General features: G+C 35.9%; 1 protein-coding gene across 1 annotated transcript in view; it reads left to right on the forward strand.

The window, feature by feature from the left end:
- LOC106871234 (myotubularin-related protein 13) overlaps window positions 1-18,665 on the forward strand; it is a 134,519-nt gene that overhangs the window by 113,829 nt on the left and 2,025 nt on the right. The window contains exons 19-23 of the mRNA XM_052967744.2: window positions 1,965-2,195; window positions 3,419-3,725; window positions 11,020-11,175; window positions 11,467-11,600; window positions 12,615-12,746. Of these exons, the coding sequence (XP_052823704.2) occupies window positions 1,965-2,195; window positions 3,419-3,725; window positions 11,020-11,175; window positions 11,467-11,600; window positions 12,615-12,746 (960 nt within the window). The remainder of the gene's footprint in view (window positions 1-1,964; window positions 2,196-3,418; window positions 3,726-11,019; window positions 11,176-11,466; window positions 11,601-12,614; window positions 12,747-18,665) is intronic.

Consider the following 18,665-nt stretch of genomic DNA (forward strand, 5'->3'; position numbering starts at 1 on the left):
TATGTATGTGTGTCTATGTTTCCGTGTTTTGACATCATGTGATAGCTGAAAACGAAAGTCATTGTCATACAAGCAGTGTTATTCATTTCCTATATCCTGTGAAAAACTGGCCACAGGGAAATATTGCACTGCTAGGAAACTGGTGACAGTTGGTAACAGGAAAGGCATATGGTTGTAGAAAATCTGACTTATTAAATTTTGTGCAACCCATGCAAGCACAGAAAAGTGGATGTTAAAATGATGATGATGATGATATATATATATATATATATATATATATATATATATATATATATATATATATATATATATATATATATATATATATATATTAATAGTTATAACCAAGCCATCATGGCAGTCCAAAAAATAGGACGAATGCTGCCGTTAATTAGTTCCAAGAGGCCATCACCTCTAGCTAACTATGTGACACATGAACCTGTGTCCATTATAACCTTCGAACAGGGAAGGTCAGCCGCTTCCCCTTGCTGGTCTGGCATCTACAGACTAGTTTCAGAGTGTTGCCCCTTATCAATGTAGAGCAGCTGAACCCAGCAGGTATCGCTACTGACCGTCTGTTCGAAGGTTTATTTACCTAAATTCAGTGGAATACATCCACTGGTTTTCAAAAATAGAAATATTAATATTTCTAAATCTCTCTAAAGGAGACTATGGCAGCGGTACTGGATATTAATAGCTATCGCCAAGAAGTGGCTGCGTAGTAAGTAGCTTGCTTACCAACCACATTGTTCCGGGTTCAGTCCCACTGCGTGGCACCTTGGGCAAGTGTCTTCTACTATAGCCTCGGACCGACCAAAGCCTTGTGAGTGGATTTGGTAGACGGAAACTGAAAGAAGCCCGTCGTATATATGTATGTATATATGTGTGTGTGTTTGTGTGTCTGCGTTTGTCCCCCCAACATCGCTTGACAACCGATGCTGGTGTGTTTATGTCCCTGCAACTTAGCGGTTTGGCGAAAGAGACCGATAGAATAAGTATTAGGCTTCCAAAGAATAAGTCCTGGGGTCGATTTGCTCGACTAAAGGCGGTGCTCCAGCATGGCCACAGTCAAAAGACTGAAACAAGTAAAAGAGTATCTATTTATCTATCTATCTATCTATCTATATATCTATCTATCTATCTATATATGACGATTTGACTGAGGACTGGTGAACCAGATGGTTACACCAGGCTCCAATCTGATTTGGCAGAGTTTCTACAGCTGGATGCCCTTCCTAACGCCAACCACTCCGAGAGTGTAGTGGGTGCTTTTACGTGCCACCGGCACGAGGGCCAGTCAGGCGGGTACTGGCAACAGCCAATATATATATATATATATATATATATATATTACAAAAGTTCCAAATGTTTTCCCAATGAAGTGAAAACAGTCTAAAACTTTTAAATCTTTATAACAGTAATACATCTCAAGCTAAATAGATGCTTAATTAATATAAAGTTCAGTAATTTAAGAAGGCAACCTTTAAAATGTTTCCCTCAAAACATTGTTTTACTTAATCACAACTACTAAATGAAATCTAATTTTTAATCTACTCTTTCTCTATAAACTTTGTTATATTTCAATAATATTGATGTCAAATATAAGTCTCATATATCTTTGGTGAATCTTCGCTATATTACTGTTGTTTATTTGGTGGTTTGCAATGTTACTGTCAAACACAACACTAAATAGTTTGCTATATTTAGTGGTGTTTCTCAATGTTCTAAGTTCAAATCCAACTAGAGTTAACTAGGATTTTCATTAGGTTGGCTGCTTCATAAAATTGTACAATTTATATTATTTGTTTGATCCATTACTCTCTCCTTTACCAAAATTGTTCTGTTACCCTGTTAAAGTAACTGATACTGTTTACTGTTTAATATTTGCAATGTCAGACTTTAGGTCCCCATTGTCCAAGTTGAAGTGTTTGATTGATTGATTGATTGATTGATTCTCTTTACAGGTTTTGCGTCCTTATTCAAACCTCCAAAATTTGGTGATCTGGAATTATTTCCTAAATGAAGACCTTGCCCATGGCCCATCCTATGATATTGAAATCATGGGACGAGAAATGCGACCAAATGACAATGAGCAAGATGCAGATTTGACTCCACACCGGCGCCGTAAAATTATTAATGGTTGCTATGACAATATTTTAGTACAGGAGCCTAATTTCTTCTCTTGGGAATTTCAAGTGAGTTCTTTAGTTTCCAATATAAAACATTTAATTTTGAACAACAAAAGTGGCAGAGTCTGTCAGACTATCAGTTTTAATGCATTGAGTTTGGGGATATCATTTAACGTCTGCTTTCCATGCTGGCATGGGTTGGATGGTTTGACTGAAAAGTGGTAAGCTGGAGAGCTGCACCATGTTCCAATCTGATTTGGCATGGTTTCTATGGCTAGATGCTCTTCCTAAATGCCAACTACTCCAAGAATGTAGTGGATGATTTTTATGTGTCACTGGTATGGGTGCCATTGATGTGACACCAGTATTGGCCACGACTATGATCTTACTTGGCTTGACAGACCTTCTCAAGCATGGTATGTCACATGAGGCCCAATGCTCGAATCCATCATACCTTATATTCCCACAGAGTCAATAAAAACCACTAATATATTAGATTTTACACAAATCATACATTCATTCAGTGGTATGAGAAGATTTGATGTTGTCACTGCTAAATACCAAACTAGGTACCAGTCAAAACTGACTGGGTTTTGTTCACCCTACCTCTTCCTCTGTTGTTTTTTTATTTACCTGTTCTGTTGTCAGGTGTGGTGGGAAGGGTGCAGTAGCAAATGACATTTTGTTGTTTACCAGTGGAAGATAGCAGTTTTTGTCATAGGATAAAAATTGAGAAACTTTCACTGAACCAATCTAACTCTCAAATGGTGGTGGTCACTACAGGATAGTATTTGCTTCAACCAATCACATGTAACTGTGATAGGTTAGATGGACATTAATTAATGAATATAACTAACAGACTAAGTTAGGTGAATCTTAATTAATGAACATGCATGAAATACTGAATAAGCTGATATTAGTTAATATAAGAAGTTGAAATAGATGAACTGTAATTAGTGAATATAACAGAGGTACTAAGTCAGATGAACCTTAATTAGTGAGTATAATGGGTTGAATTTTATGATCTCCAAATTTCAAAGTGTGACATTTTTAGAAAGATGAAAGTGTGACATTCATTGTTAATTTAATTTTCCAAAGCCATTAGTATAATAATAATAATAATAATAATAATAATAATAATAATAATAATAATAATAATAATAATAATAATAATAATAATAATAAAAAGATTTAGAAAACAATCTGAACCTTCCCCCATAGCATGTAGTTATGGACTAATGTTAGATACAATTAAGTATTAATAATTGTTTTGTTGTTGGTTTGTGTAGGAAATCCACCGACTAGAAACGGAACTTGGCCATCTTCCACAGAAATGGAAAGTTCTCTGGGATAAACTGGAACAACCAACCCGAGAATCTTTACACAGGCAGACATCTTTTAACACACAATTGGTACGGTTGCATGGAAGGTCAATACACAAACGCTCAACACTTGAAATACTGTTGAAGGGTAAACTGCTGGGAGAAACTGCCAAAATGTTTAGTCAACAACATCGCTTTGAGAAGCAGTCCTACACAACGCCAGCATATTGTGATTACTGTTCTCATGTTCTCTGGGGACTTGTAAAAACAGGGGGTAAGTCATTTTGATACTTCATTCATTTTCTTTCATTTAAAGATGTTTTGAAAGAGACTTTTTCTTGAATGCATTCACATATTTTCACTTCAAATTCTACATATGATACCACAAAATAGTTCTACTATTGAAATGTTGATAAATTCATATTGTTATTGATTCAGGGTTAGGGTATCAGAGCTGGCTCTGTGTCTTTAAAAGAACACAGCTAGCTCTATATCTTTAAGAGAATCAATGCTGGTTCCATGTCTTTAAGGGAATCATAGCCAGTTTTGTCTCTTATGTTTTAATTTGTATCTTGATATCCTTTTTGATGAAGAAAAATCCATGAAAATGTTTGTTTGTTTAGCCCCAGATTAAAAACTGTTCAGCTGTGATCATTCAGTCATAATATTTTTAGAACTGCAATAGCTAAAGTGTCCTTATGTTTTGACTTTTTAAAGATGATAAAGAAATTTGGTTGTTATTTCTAGCAAGTTGAGTAACCACATGAAGGTTCCATTGTTGGCTTATGTAGCACACACATACATTGGGACTTGCACTGACACACATACTCACACATGTGTATGCACAAACACACACACTCAGACAACCCGTTTAAATGGCAGGGTTTGTTTTAATATGGAATAAAACCTCCAATTAAATTATCATCTAAAAATATTTAAATGTGATAATTCTTTAATGACAGAGTACTTCTTAAAGACACTATTCCTTAAGATTTCTTTGTAATTTTCAATGGATAGATTGAAGATAGACTGATTCCTGGCACTTGTTCCAACTACACATAACTGGCATTGATGAACCTGAATTGGGACAGGAACAGCTAATTTATTAAAGGATTGGTCTAGTCATTAGTTTATTGCTGTTATAATAAATCAGGGATTACAAGAAATTGTCTTCTTTTCAATAAAAATGGTAATGATGCGTCACTAGGAGTTAGATAGAAGGAACTCGTCATTGCTGGCTTTTTATCCTCTGAGTAGATCTATGATCAAAGGCATTCCAGTTATGAGCATCCAACCTTAGACACATTATATTTAGGAATGTATTATTCAGTTTGGCCATCATTTTAGATGCCAGTGTGATGTGATTCATACAATATTTGGCTGCTATTTGAGTGGAGATTGAGTGGTATGACTAGGTTTCTTCATGTCTCACCTAACTTTCAACAGATACAATAAGTACTCCTGTATAATTACTGGTATAACTGCAAACTTGACCAATGTTGGTGTGTAGTGTTGAGTTCAACTGTTGCATGTAAGACAAAACTCTTACATGGAGAAACAGTATTTGTTCCAAATCTACTTTCTGAAATACTCCACCTGACCTTGACTGACAACTTAAAATGTCAGGTTATGCACGTCTCAGTTTAATAAATGTTTGAATTTTGGGTTGGTAAAATATGTTTGTGACATATTTTAACTTCTAAAGGTAAATTTACTGCAGTTACCACGGAGAAAAAGATTCTCTCTCATGATTAAAGATGTAAAAACACAATCTCTGCCCTGTGCTTCCCTCTAGCAGATTCCTAGATGCACATTTCTGGCTCTTAATCCTTCCTCAGTGGGAAATACTGAAGAAAAATAACCCTGGGCAGATTCAAAACTGTAGCTTTAACTAAAATGCAGTCCACATCAGTGATTGAGTTGCACTAGTGGACTGCTCGATTGGAATAAAAACAGCAGCACCAGCACCAAGCAGTGATTAAGAATAAATTAACTTTAGGTTAGTTAGAATATATTTGTTACATATTTCAACTTTTAAACTGCAGTTACTGTGGAGAAAAAAATTATTTTATGGTAAAAGGTGTAAAAACACCATATCTACCCTGTGCTTCCCTCGACCATATGCCTGGGTGTTGTAGAAGTAAGACCAGTAAATGTATGTGTTTGTGTTTGTGTGTGTGTGTGTGTGCGTGTGCACACACACACACACACACACATTATATACGAAATGTATGAATGTGTGGAGTGGATGTGTTATTGATTGTATGGGTGTGCATATGTGAGCAAGTGCAGATGTATGTATGTATGTACATTCTTGAATTTGTGCATGAACATATGTGTGAATGTGCATGTCTGAAAGAGTGTATATGGGCATGTGTGTGTTAATGTATATGTGCATATATATGCTTTTGTTATTTGTGTGCGAGTGTTCTAGTGTGAAAGATGTATTTATATGTGTGGGTGTGATGTATGTTAGTGTAGTTGTGTGTAAGTATACATGTATGTGTGCATGCTTTTGTTAGTTGTGTATGTGGAAGTGACATGCATGCTGGTGTGGCAGATGCGGTATTTATGTATGTGAGTGTGATGTATGCTAGTGTAATTATGTGTACATATGTGTGTGGGTGTGTGTAGGAGTGTGTGAGGTGGTGTGTATGCACATAAGTGCTTGTTTTTGTGTGTTTATGTGTGCACGCCACATGTTTGGTGGTGAAAGTTTGGGATTGCATTGGATGCATAAGGTTGTGGTCATCAGTGTGCATAAGCAGTAGTGGTTGGTAACCCTGCTCTTGATTGGAAAGCTGCCACCAACATTCGATGCTGGGTGTTTCATTCTGGGGGTCACAGAGCCTCCAGAGGAAGCGAGCCAAAAAAGTGGAATTCTCTGTATCTCTGCATTTGAGTGAATGCATGTGCTATGTGTACTTCCCCTTGAAATCATTGACTGTCATCCCTGTGTGGTGCCTTGTGATGCCATCAGATGGCTCTAAACTGCAGCCCTTTAGAAGTAGAATCTTTCTAGAGGGCAGCTGTTGGGAGTTGGCATGTTTGCATCTGTTGTAGTGTGCAATATTAGAAGCAATGTTATCTAAGCAGAAGTAGTTCACCTTGACATTATGTGGGTTGAAGAGCTTGTAATACTTATGGTCCCTGGGGAAATACTTCTTAATCAATGACAGAAAGTTCCAAGCTACATTAGTAGAAACATTAGGCTAAATGGAAGATTGAACCAGATTATTTATCATATACATATATATATATATATATATGAGTTAGCTCATCATTTTTCAGTCAATTATTTAGATAAATATTTCTTTAAATGGAGTTTATATATTATTACTATGATATATTATTATATAGTTATTGTATAAAAATGACTCCTGTAGTCGCTTTTTCTCTGTAACTTCTCAAGCCTCTGGGTTTGTTTACAAAATATTATATGCAGTTCTAGACAGTTAAAATATCTATGCATTAATTTGATTGAAAATTTATGGGTGAGTATTCTGGCACAATTGGATGTACTAGGAGCCATGTTAGCATTGATTTGTGGGTTCAGTTCTAGCTGGAAGTTAGCTCGTCATTTTTCAATCATTTGTTTCGATAAATGTTGCTTTAATTGGAGTATATATATATCATTATTACGATATATTATTATATAGTTATTATTGTGTGTGTGTGTGTATATATCATCATCATATATATATATATATATATATATATATATATATATATATATATATATATTATTACAGGCAGTGTTGGAAAGTGCTTAAGTATTGAACCTGAGACATTAGGTGTATATATTTTTTCAAATTAAAGATGAGAAATCAGATAGGTTCAACAATTCAAAAACATTATAATATAAGCCAAGCTAAAAGGAGTATTATAATATATTTAATGCATCTCTCATTAAAAAGTTCAATATCAGAACAATACTAAAAATTTCAAAATTACAGATGCACCAAAATATCAAAAATATAATAGACATACAGGGGTTGGACAGAATAATGGAAACACCTAGCATCATAGCATCATAATTTTAAAATATCTATAAAACCATCAAAAGCTTGTTTATTTTTATGTTTTTTGATTTATTATTAGTGTTGCTTAATATGTTTTGGTAAAATTGCTGTTTTTTTAAAGATATCATCAGAAAAAGGTAATTAAAATTCATTAAAACGACAGATCTATCGGACTTTCAAAGAGGTCAAATCGTTGGTGCTCGAAAACAGCCAAAGTGTTTGGTGAATCAAAAAGTACTGTCTTGAAAGTAATGATAGCCTTTGAGAAAGAGGGAAAACCTTGTTGAAACAAAACTCCAGAAGAAAACCAAAACTTTCAGATGAGGACCATTGGACTCTTACACGAATTGTTAGAAAAGATCACAAAAGTACAGCTCCCAAAATTACTGCAGAGTTTAATGACCACCTTGAGAACACAGTTACCAGGAGCTGGACAAAGCTGGATTTCATGGAAGGGCAGCAATAAGAAAACCACTACTTTCAAAAACAAACGTTGCAAGGCATTTAGAATGGAGTAAAAACCTACTGAATTGGTCCTTAGAGCAGTAGAAGAATGTTATTTTCTCAGACAAGTCATTCTTTACCTTATTTCCAACTACTGGCTGAGTATACATGTGGAGACAGCCAAAAGAAGCATTTGACCCAGACTGCCTTCTTCTGACTGTTAAATATGGAGGAGGATTTGTGATGATCTGGGGAACAATATCTTGGAAATCTGCCAGCCAAATGGTTTCCCTTCATGGCAGAATTAATAGTAAAGACTATTTAAGCATTTTATATGATCAAATTCATCCTATGGTTGTGAAACTGTTTCTAGAGGGAAATGCTATCTTTCAGGATTATAATGCACCAATTCACACAGCTTAAGCTGTTACTAAATGGCTCAAGGAACATTCTAGTGAAGTTGAACATCATATCTGGCCACTACAGTTCTCAGATCTCAATATTATTGAAAATTTATGGTGCATTTTCGGAAAGCAAGTAAGGAGTTGATATCCTCTACCATCATCACTACAAGAACTGGAGACTGTTTTAGATGAAGAATGGACAAAAATTCCTTTGGAAACAATTCAAATTTTGTACAAGTCCATACCTCATAGAATTCAAGCAGTAATTGCTGCCAAAGGTGGTCCTACCCCATATTAAAATAAATTTGCTTGAAATTTTAAGGTGTTTCCATTATTTTGTCCAACCCCTGTATATGTATGACAAATTATGCAGATCTATAAAAATATATGAGAAATATATAAATATATTAAAAGATATAGTCCTACTTACTAATAAGGGTTAGGTTAAAAACAGTGTTAAAAAAGATTATAAGATGTCGAGGGTATAGTGTATAAAGTAAATAATTCATAGACTAAATGTTGGATTTTAATTTTTTTTTTCAGACCAGTAATGCTTGTAATTAATAGATGTTCATATCCAAAATTTTAGATAATTGCCTCCATCATCAGGGAGTGTTAGACTAGGTCACATCTCACTTACTATTAGAAAACCTACTTTAATGCTAGATTTTATATATGGTTATATTTATGGGCAGAAGAAGGAAATAGTGTAATAGAAATTATGGGAAGTTAATATCAAAAGTATGGTCGGTTCTAAGGGAATAAATTACATCAAGAGGAAGATAATAAAGTTTGAATTATAAGTGTTAGGTGGAATATATTCAATCTTAGATTATAATGGTCCACCTATCTAGTTTGATTAAAATACCTAAAAGTTGAATGGTGTCTATGAGTACATGGCGTTGGTAAATTTATTCAGTAATGAGGAATTATAACTAGAGAGAATATTTTTTGACTCCTTGATGCAAAGCCTACATACCAGTGTGATTGTACTATAGGGAGGGGGCCTCCTCTACGATGGACCAGGTTAAAGAATATTGTGTATTGCTCAACTTGAAATCATGTATGTATGTGGCTAATGTTGTTGAGGATTTATATCTTAAATTATTAAAAGAGTTCAAGTGAGCCCTGCAGCAACGCTTGAAATCAACCGTACTTCCTATATAGACTTTAACCCTATTTGTGCCAGGTATCTCTACACAGCACTCATACACCACATTACTGCGCAAACAAGATCCAGCAAACAGGCATGTATCTGGGTTGCGACAGTTACATGCTTTTGTTTGTACCTCAGCATTGGTCCTATGTTTAACCAGGTTACAGAACCCTTGACTGGTGTGGGCTGGCCTGGCATATTATTTATATTAGTACTAATATGAATGTCTTGGTATGGGATGAAATAGCAGGATGAGACCTTACATCTAAGTTTTGATCTATTTATGAAGTATTTTGGTGTATCTGTAATTTTGAAATTTTTAGTATTGTTTCGATATTGAACTTTTTAATGAGAGATGCATTAAATATATTATAATACTCCTCTTTACACCTTAAATTATAAGGCTGGAAAGATATCGAGTTAATCAGGAACAGGCAGAGTTTTCCAATTTTACAAAATATATTTATACATATTCTTACAGCCGCTGAAAATTTCAGGCCTAGAGTTCAGTAGAGAGTTAGGGATCTTAGATCTGAACAGGATCTGCATTCTTTCAGCTAAACGAATCCTACATTTATTCAGTCCATTAACATAAGGTATGGATTTCTCAGTTACTTTCCACTTAGTCATGTGGTGTTTCATTATCTTTCAAACTCTATACGTTACAACTGGATTTAGGCTCCTGGTATTGACCACATGTAATGATACTCATCATATTGGGGCAGCAGCTATATAATTTCACAGAAGGACTATTAAATATTTTCCTGTATGTGTAAGTTGCTGGAAAGTGTTTGTCTAGGAGAGACAGGAATCTTTTACCTATGTTAGTTTTTATACCAAGGGAAAAGGAGGGGCAAACCAAATAATTTTCCTTGGCCTATTTTTAGGTCCCTTGTTATTATTATTCTGATTAATATTAAAGGGGTTATATATTAATTTACCTTTGAAGCCACTATTAGCTAGGGCAATTGTTATAGTAGGGGACTGCTTTTGCAAACATTTCTTTAGAAGTAGTGAGGTTAAACACTTTGTTACTGATATTTCTATCAGTAACAGGTTTTTAAATATTACAGGAGGGTGACAAGATTGTTTATGTATATATGCAAGTTTCTCATTAGGCTTATGGAAAGGCTTATATCACGAGGAGTTCAGGTTTAGGGAAACATCTAAATAATCAACACAAGTTAGTAGCTACTGTAATTTTAAGACCTGTGTGTGTGTGTGTGTGTGCGTATGCACGCGTGCATATATCTTGATTGGTTAAGATTTTCAGTACATTCACATGCATAGAATATGATGGAAAAAGCAAGTAGGGCTGCCTACATATTAAATACTTATTTCTAGTTTCATGTTAGTGGTGGAGCATTATTTTTATGATTCACTTATTTCTATGTTTTTTTTTTTAAATATGTATATTCATCCACCCAACTTCATACACACATATTTACACATACACATTGACATACCTGGTAGCAGGCAGTAGTATCTCATTGTTACTTTTTTGTATTAATGATGTATTAGATGGGAAATCTCTCTTTCCAGGCATGCATTGTGTCAACTGTGGTTACAACTGCCATGAGAAATGTATGCCTCATGTACCAAAGAACTGTAAACGGTTAAAAGCTGTCCCTGATACTAGTGCTAGTAGCTCAAGTATTTCAAAGACTGGAGGATCAGAAGCTAGTTCCGTATCTGGAGGTAAGTCTCACTGTTTGGTTTACAATTCTGTGTGAAACTAGGGCGGTTTATAAAATTACAGGCATTATTGTCTCTTCCTCACATTTTACATTTTTAGACTGGAAGTGGATTCTGATAATTATTTCCAAATAAATCTCATATTTGACTACTTCCACCCACTTTTGGCACATATAAGCACATACATGTCAGTAGTGAGATGTTGGGCCTGTTAGTACTTTCCAGATTTCTCTTTTTTCATTATTTCTGCCCTTAATGACATGTTTCATTAATGTTATTGAATCCTTGTGATAGGCACTGGAAGCTGTCAGATGTATGACCATTTTTCAGGAGAACATCGTACCCATGAAGGATACCTCTACAAGAGAGGCGCTCTCCTCAAAGGTTGGAAGCAGCGCTGGTTTGTACTTGACTCCATGAAACATCAGGTCAGTTCATTTGTCCTTTATTTTTACAGAAGTTATTTTTGTTTTAAAAACCATTAAAATAAATAGTATATTCATTTGTTCCCTAACTAAATCAAACTTCATTTTCTTTGTCACCAAACAACGTGTGGTAAATTACTAATGAAGGTTTATTTATTTATGCATTTCAGCCAAGTGGCTACGGTCATGCTGGAGCACCTGGTTATGTTGCAATGAAAAATTTTTTTGAATTTACTGCACTGAAGATGTAACAGCACCAAAAGATAACTTGGTACTGGTTGCAAACTCACAATATTGTGCTCTTGCGTGTCCGAACCCAGCCCACCACCATCCTCTCCCTTTACTTCTCAAACTTCCCATATTCTTGACATGGCTTCAGTACCATCATAAAATTAGATTTATTGAACAGCTCTAAACTGTCATTCCAGTTTATGAAACAAAACTACCCCAGCACTAAAATACTGTTCATGTGATAGGATTTTATTCTAGACATCTGTGTTAGAGGAGGGCCTTCACTCATGAATATTCTTCAAACTCAGCTCTTCCATTTTGCTCTGATCTCTCCTTGCCTCATCTGCAACTCCTACAACTCCACTGAATATTCTAACAATGTACTCCACTTCAACTGTATCCCATCACTCCTCAATCTCTCTTTCTAAATATTTTGCCTCGTCCTCTTCAAGATATCTATTCCTCTGAAAATCCAATCTGGTTATATTTACTAAATTTTACATCCAACACAAATTCGAATAGAACGATGCATATACCTTCTTCATCTACCACCTTCTACCTTTGAATTAAAAGATCCTTGAGCCCTTACATATTGCCTATAACAAGGCATATGGATGTTGCTTATAACAAATCTTATGGATATTTCCTTTAACAAGGCCTATGGATATGGTTTTGGTGTGCGTAAAGAGTATGGAATTTGTTTATTATATTAGTGATGTTGTTAATGTAAAAAGTTAACCATATTTGAAGTATTCACCTTATATTTTTCTGCTTTTTCTCAACTAGTTGCGTTACTACGATGCTATGGAAGACTCCAGTTGTAAGGGCTATATAGACCTTGGTGAAGTGGTCTCTGTTCAACCTATCAAAAATGTCCAAGGTGCACCAAAGAAATCTGATGAAAATGGCTGCTTTGAGGTAAGGCTACATTTAACATTGTCTTTTATCACTTATTTGTAATTAAGGTGGCAAGCTGGTAGAATCATTAGTGAATTGGACAAAATGCTTAGCAGCATTTCTTCTAGCTCTTTATGTTTTGGGTTCAGATTCTGCTGAGGTCAGTTTTGTCTGTCATCCTTTCAGGGTCGATAAAATAAGTACCAGTTAAACACTGAAGTTGATGTAACTGACTTACCCCACTCCCTTTAGATTGCCAAAATTTGAAACCATTATTTGTTAGCAATCATCATCTGTTGTATAGTGAAACTGTATATCCCTCCCGGTAAAAAGTGGTAGGATCAGCCATTATAAATAGACCAGTTGCTAGTCATCAAAAGAGGGTTGAGAGTTGAAGAGTTGACAGTTGACAGTTTTAGTCGGTGTCTTGTGGAGCTATCCGCTGATAGTAAGACAAAAGTAATTAGTGTCCTACTATTCCGGTACGAAAAGATACAACAGTATCCAATGACTAGTAACTATTGTGGCTACTAGCGTAAACAGCAACTGCAGTACAACAGCAGTCACACATCACACTAGTGGGAGGAACCCACTTTACAACAGTGGCGATGAGGAAAAACAAGTTTATGCAAAGTGAAGAAAAACATTCTCATGGAGAGTTTAAACTAATTCATGTGGAAAATTAACTAACTCAACAAAAAAAAAAAAAATCTTGTTGTGCAAACTTAGAAAATTAGTAAAATAAGGAAGACTTGTTAGCTGGCATAGTTGAGTTGCAAAAACAGTAACAACAATTCAAGGAACAAGAACAACAACAAGGATTGCAGCAGCAAATGTTACAACTAATGAAATTGATAACCAAACTGAGAATACATTTTTACCTGACCACGTAGCAAATTCAAATATGACCCCAAAGAAGGAGTAACCTTCAAGTCTTACTTTCGAAGACTTAAACAAATTTTTGAAAAAGAATGTCTGGATTGGACGGATGAAATGAAAATGATTCTAGTTTTAAGAAAACAAGCAACAGCAGAACATGGAAAGTGTAGTAACTTCATATTGCCAGAAAAAATATCCAACATAAATTTCACCGACAGTTGACATTATGTGTAAAATGTTTAGTGAAAAGAGCTCACTGTTTAATACTAGATGGAAATGTTTAAGCATAAAAAAGAATAAAGATGAAGACTTCACTACTTACACAGACAGAGTCAACAAAGAATGTGAGACATTTAGGCTGGATTTGCTTACTCCAGATTCTTTCAAGTGTTTGATTTTTGCACAAGGATTGACAGATAAAAGGGATGCAGAAATCCAAATGAAAATTCTAGCAAAACTGGAAATGAACCAGGTTTTGACATTGCAGAAACTGTCGGAAGAGTGTGACATGATAGTAAAATTAAGGCATGACATGGAAGAAATTCAATGGAAAGAGTGTTTTCATATAAGATCAGTGCAAAACAGTTCAAAGAAAGTGTTGCAGGAAAAACAGAAAAATATTGGGACGTAGACCCATGTATGGCATGTGGTGGGATGCACCTAAAAAAAGATTGTCCTTATAAAAAAGTAAAGTGTTTTCACCGCAGGTTTACAGGACATATAAAATCACACTGCAAAACTAGAATGAAAGGCAGATAGAACAAACAAGAAAAAATAAATAGTTTTTTCAGCAAGAAAAGTTGTGACTACAACAAACAGAAAATTCATGAATATGAGAATTGAAACCACTAGTATCAGAATGCAAATAGACATGGGAAGTGATATCACAATCATAAGTGAGAAAACAAAAGTATGACACTTTTCAGATTCGAGCACCAATACAAGAAGTAGAAACCACATGTACAAGGAGAAAGAAGGACACTGAATTCCTAAAAGTAGACCCTAAAAAGAAAAGATATTGAGTATATACAAAAAGGGAAGAGGTGGGGTGAATAAAAAAAATTGTTTGTTAAATAAAATAATTAAAAGGGGAGATGTTGTATAGTGAAACTGTATACCCCACCTGGTAAAAAGTGGGAGGAGACAGCCATTTTATATAGACCAGTAGCTGGTCGTCAAGAGAGGGTTGAGAGTCAACAGTTCTAGTCGGTGTCTTATGGAGCTATCAGCGATAGTAAGGCAGAAGAAGTTAGTGTACTACTATTCCGGTATGAAGAGATACAAGGGTATCTGATGACTAGTAACTATTGTGGCTACTAACGTAAACAGCAACTACAGTACAACAGCAGTCACACATCACACCAGTGGGAGGAACCCACTTTACATCATTATCATTTAATGTCTGTTTTCCAAGCTGGCATGGGTTGGACAGTTTGATGCTCTAGCAAGTCAAAGGACTTTGCCAAGCTCTGTCATCCGCTTTGGCATGGTTTCTACAGTTGGATCCTAATGCCAACCACTTGACAATGTATTGTGTTTTTTTTTTTCATGGCATCAGCACTGGTGGGGGTCACCAAGTAACTTGCAAGACAAAGTCCCCTAGACTGGGGTGAATAGCACTGAGGGAGGTTACTTTGTGTCAGTTGACAAGAGGTTAAGAGAATAATAGAGAGATAGAGAGATAGAGATAGAAGGGACACAAGGATAACCTGTTGGAGAAGAAGGAAGAGAAAGAGAGACTTGAAGGGAAAAATAGAGATGGAGAGAGTGTTGGTGGTGGATATGTGTCAGGGCAAGTGTCATAAGAATGTGAGGAGCGATTAGATGGGATAGAGGTTACTGTAGTAATTGATGGTGAGAGATATAGGAGCATCTCAGTAGGAGGGGTTATGTTAGATATATGAGGGCATTGGGAGTGATAGATAAAGGAGATGTTAAGGATGGAGTATCGTAGAGGGGAGAGAGAGCATAGCTGGAAGAAGATAATGAGGAATGGAAGTGGTTTTGGTGTTGGGGGAAAAAAAAGGAAGGTAGTGAAAGGGGAGGGATGTAGTATGTGCCTATTGTACTCTCAGGTGATTCTGGTAACCAGATAATGCCAGAGATAAAGAAGTGATGAGTGTTAGGGAGTGAGATGTGTGGGAAAGACTTGATGAGGTAGTGAGAATGAAGGTGGGGCAATATAGGCTATATATATCTTGAACATCAGTTGGTGTCCATGTTCCATGCTGGTATGGGTTGGACAGTTTTATAGGAACCAATGTGCTGAATGTCTGCTTTGGTATGGTTTTTATGGCTGGATACCAACCTAATGCCAACCACTTTACAGCATAGACTGATATGCTATATATATATATATATGTGTGTGAGTTGTATCTAAGTCAGAAATGAAGCACAATCTAAATTATTATTTTTGTGCAGTAGTATTTTATGTAGTAATTAGTTATGGCTGGTCAGAAAGTTACTATTAGTTTGGCATCTCTTATTACTCTTAGCAACATAGTCAACTCATCAGACCTGCTGGCTGTAGGTACATAACCCCTTTACTAATGGAGGTATGAATACAGTCTTGGTCATCAAGGTTGCGAAAAAAGAACCTGAAATGAAATTCTTTGAAGTGAAAATTCCATTTCAGAAAGATGGCATTATCTTCTTTTCAACATTTCCAGGTTTGTGTGAAAAGGGTCAGTTTTTGTACGATTTCTGTTCACTTGTCAGCAAGTGAGGAATTCCATGTCTCCAACAAAAATTTTCTCTAATGAGGACACCAACTAAACATTTCACTTTTGGAAGAAGGCCCCCAGATCAATCAAATTTTTTGTATTGTCTGCTCCTGTTAAGCTACGATCCAGGCTGTTCCAGGTGCTTCCATTTTATCCTGTATGGCATTACCTCTTCCTTTAAATGCCATATGTACTTAACATTGCCCCCTCTGGATCCGAAAAGAGGACCTGTGGTTATTTAGTTACAGCTTAAAGGGCTCTGCTCCAACATATTTCCATGTATGTGTCCAACTGCTGCTGTTGTTGTTGTTGCCATATCATCATCATCATCAACATTTAACGTATGCTTTCCTTGTCGGCATAGGTTGGATGGTTTGACTGAAGCTAACAAAGCCAGAAGCCACACCTGGTTCCATCATCTGTTTTGTATGGTTTGGTATGGTTTCTACAGCTGGATGCCCTTTCAAATGCCAACCACTTTACAGAGTGTTTTTTATGTGGCACCAGTGCTTATTACATGGCACCATCACTATTGCTTTTTATGAAGCATCATCACTAGTGCTTCTTATATGGCACCATTACCAGTGTATTTTATATGGCATCAGCACCAGTGCTTTTTTATGTGGCACCAGCATTGATAGAGTCACCAAGTACCTTCCAAGATAAAACCCCTCAACTGGGTGGGGGGAGTAGTATTGTAGGAGTGTGGCTTTGTGTCAGTTGAATGACTTAAGTTATAGAGGGGATAAATTTAGGTGTTTTACTGTAGAGTAGATAGATGGATACCCAAGCTGGAAAACAAAGGAGTTTCAGTTGGAGAATGATAGTGAGAGTGATGAAGGCAGAGATGTCGGGACATGCTCTCAAGGGACATTGGGGATGATGAGAATAGGTGAGGTGAAAAAAGTTGGTGAGTGGACAGGATGAGGTGACTGTAGCAAATAATGGAGATAAATATAGGAGAAGCTCAGTGGTGGGGATTGAGTGTGATAGCAGGTAAGTGAGGAATTGATGGAGAGCAGCACAAGAAGGGGAGAGACAGTAAGTGAGAGAAGAAAGGTTATTGGAGTGTGGAGAGTAAACATAACTGAGAAAGCCAGGGTGTTTAGTGTGTGTCAGTACTTCTGCTCTCAGGTGATAGCAGAAGTGATGGGTGTTAGGGGATGAAATGTGGGTGGAGGGAGAAGGATAACTGAGTAGAGCCCTCCATGGAAATGCATTACCAAGGAGGTTCTAGGATATCAATTCTGCTGTGGTGGACAGGTCTTCTGGAGTACAGTAAGGTGCCAGATATCTGAGTCCTTTGCTATCTCCATTATGAAGCTTAGCATTTTAAGATCAGCTTTCAATACTTTGTCTTCCTAAGTTTCCTTTTCCACAAGTTTCATCCATTTTGATTGGCACTTCTTTATGCAACTGTCCTCATCCATATGCATCATATGATCAAAGCAGTGCAATCTTCTCTTTTGTACACTGCATTTAATTCCTCTTATGCTTAACTTTTCTTTCAGTACACTAGCACTCTGTCACACATACACAGACATTGCGCATCTAGCAGAGCATACCAACATCATGTCATAATTTATTAATGATATAGGATATATATGTGTGTTTGTGCATGTGTGTGTATATATATATGTATATCCATACATATATACACACACACACACACATACATACATACATACATACATACATACATACATACATAAGGCGGCAAGCTGGCAGAATCATTAGCACGCCAAGTGAAATGCTTAGCAGTATTTCATCTGCCATTACATTCTGAGTTCAAATTCCGTCGACTTTGCCTTCCATCCTTTCGGGGTCGATTAAATAAGTACCAGTTATGCACTGGGGTCAATGTAATCAACTTAGTCCCTTTGTTTGTCCCCTCTGTGTTTAGCCCCTTGTAGGCAATAAAGAAATATATATATCTATCCTGTTGCTGATTTTACTAGGCTATTTATCTGTCCATTTAGTCCATGTTACTTCAGAGGTTATTGATCTCAGTGTTAAAGATATTAGATTTAATCAATATTTTTTTGTCTTCAAAATTTCAAAATTAAAATTTAATTAGTTTTGAAGATTCTGGAATAAAACTTGTGAGACAGAGAGAATGGTAGAAATATGGTGTTGGTATAGTTACTCTAAGGTGATGAATTTAAACCTTACACCTGTGTCTCTAGTTACAAAAAAAAAACTTCATTTCCTTGTGCAGCCAAAAGATTACTCTGAAGAAGAATAAAAAAAATGATCAATGTTTGCTTCAGTAATTTATTAATTTCAAGTATTTAGGTGTTTAAATCTATCTGGAGCTAACAAAACTCATTTAAACAAT

Source organism: Octopus bimaculoides, chromosome 5, assembly GCF_046866305.1.
Source record: "Octopus bimaculoides isolate indiv1 chromosome 5, ASM4686630v1, whole genome shotgun sequence".
NCBI lineage: Eukaryota > Metazoa > Mollusca > Cephalopoda > Octopoda > Octopodidae > Octopus > Octopus bimaculoides.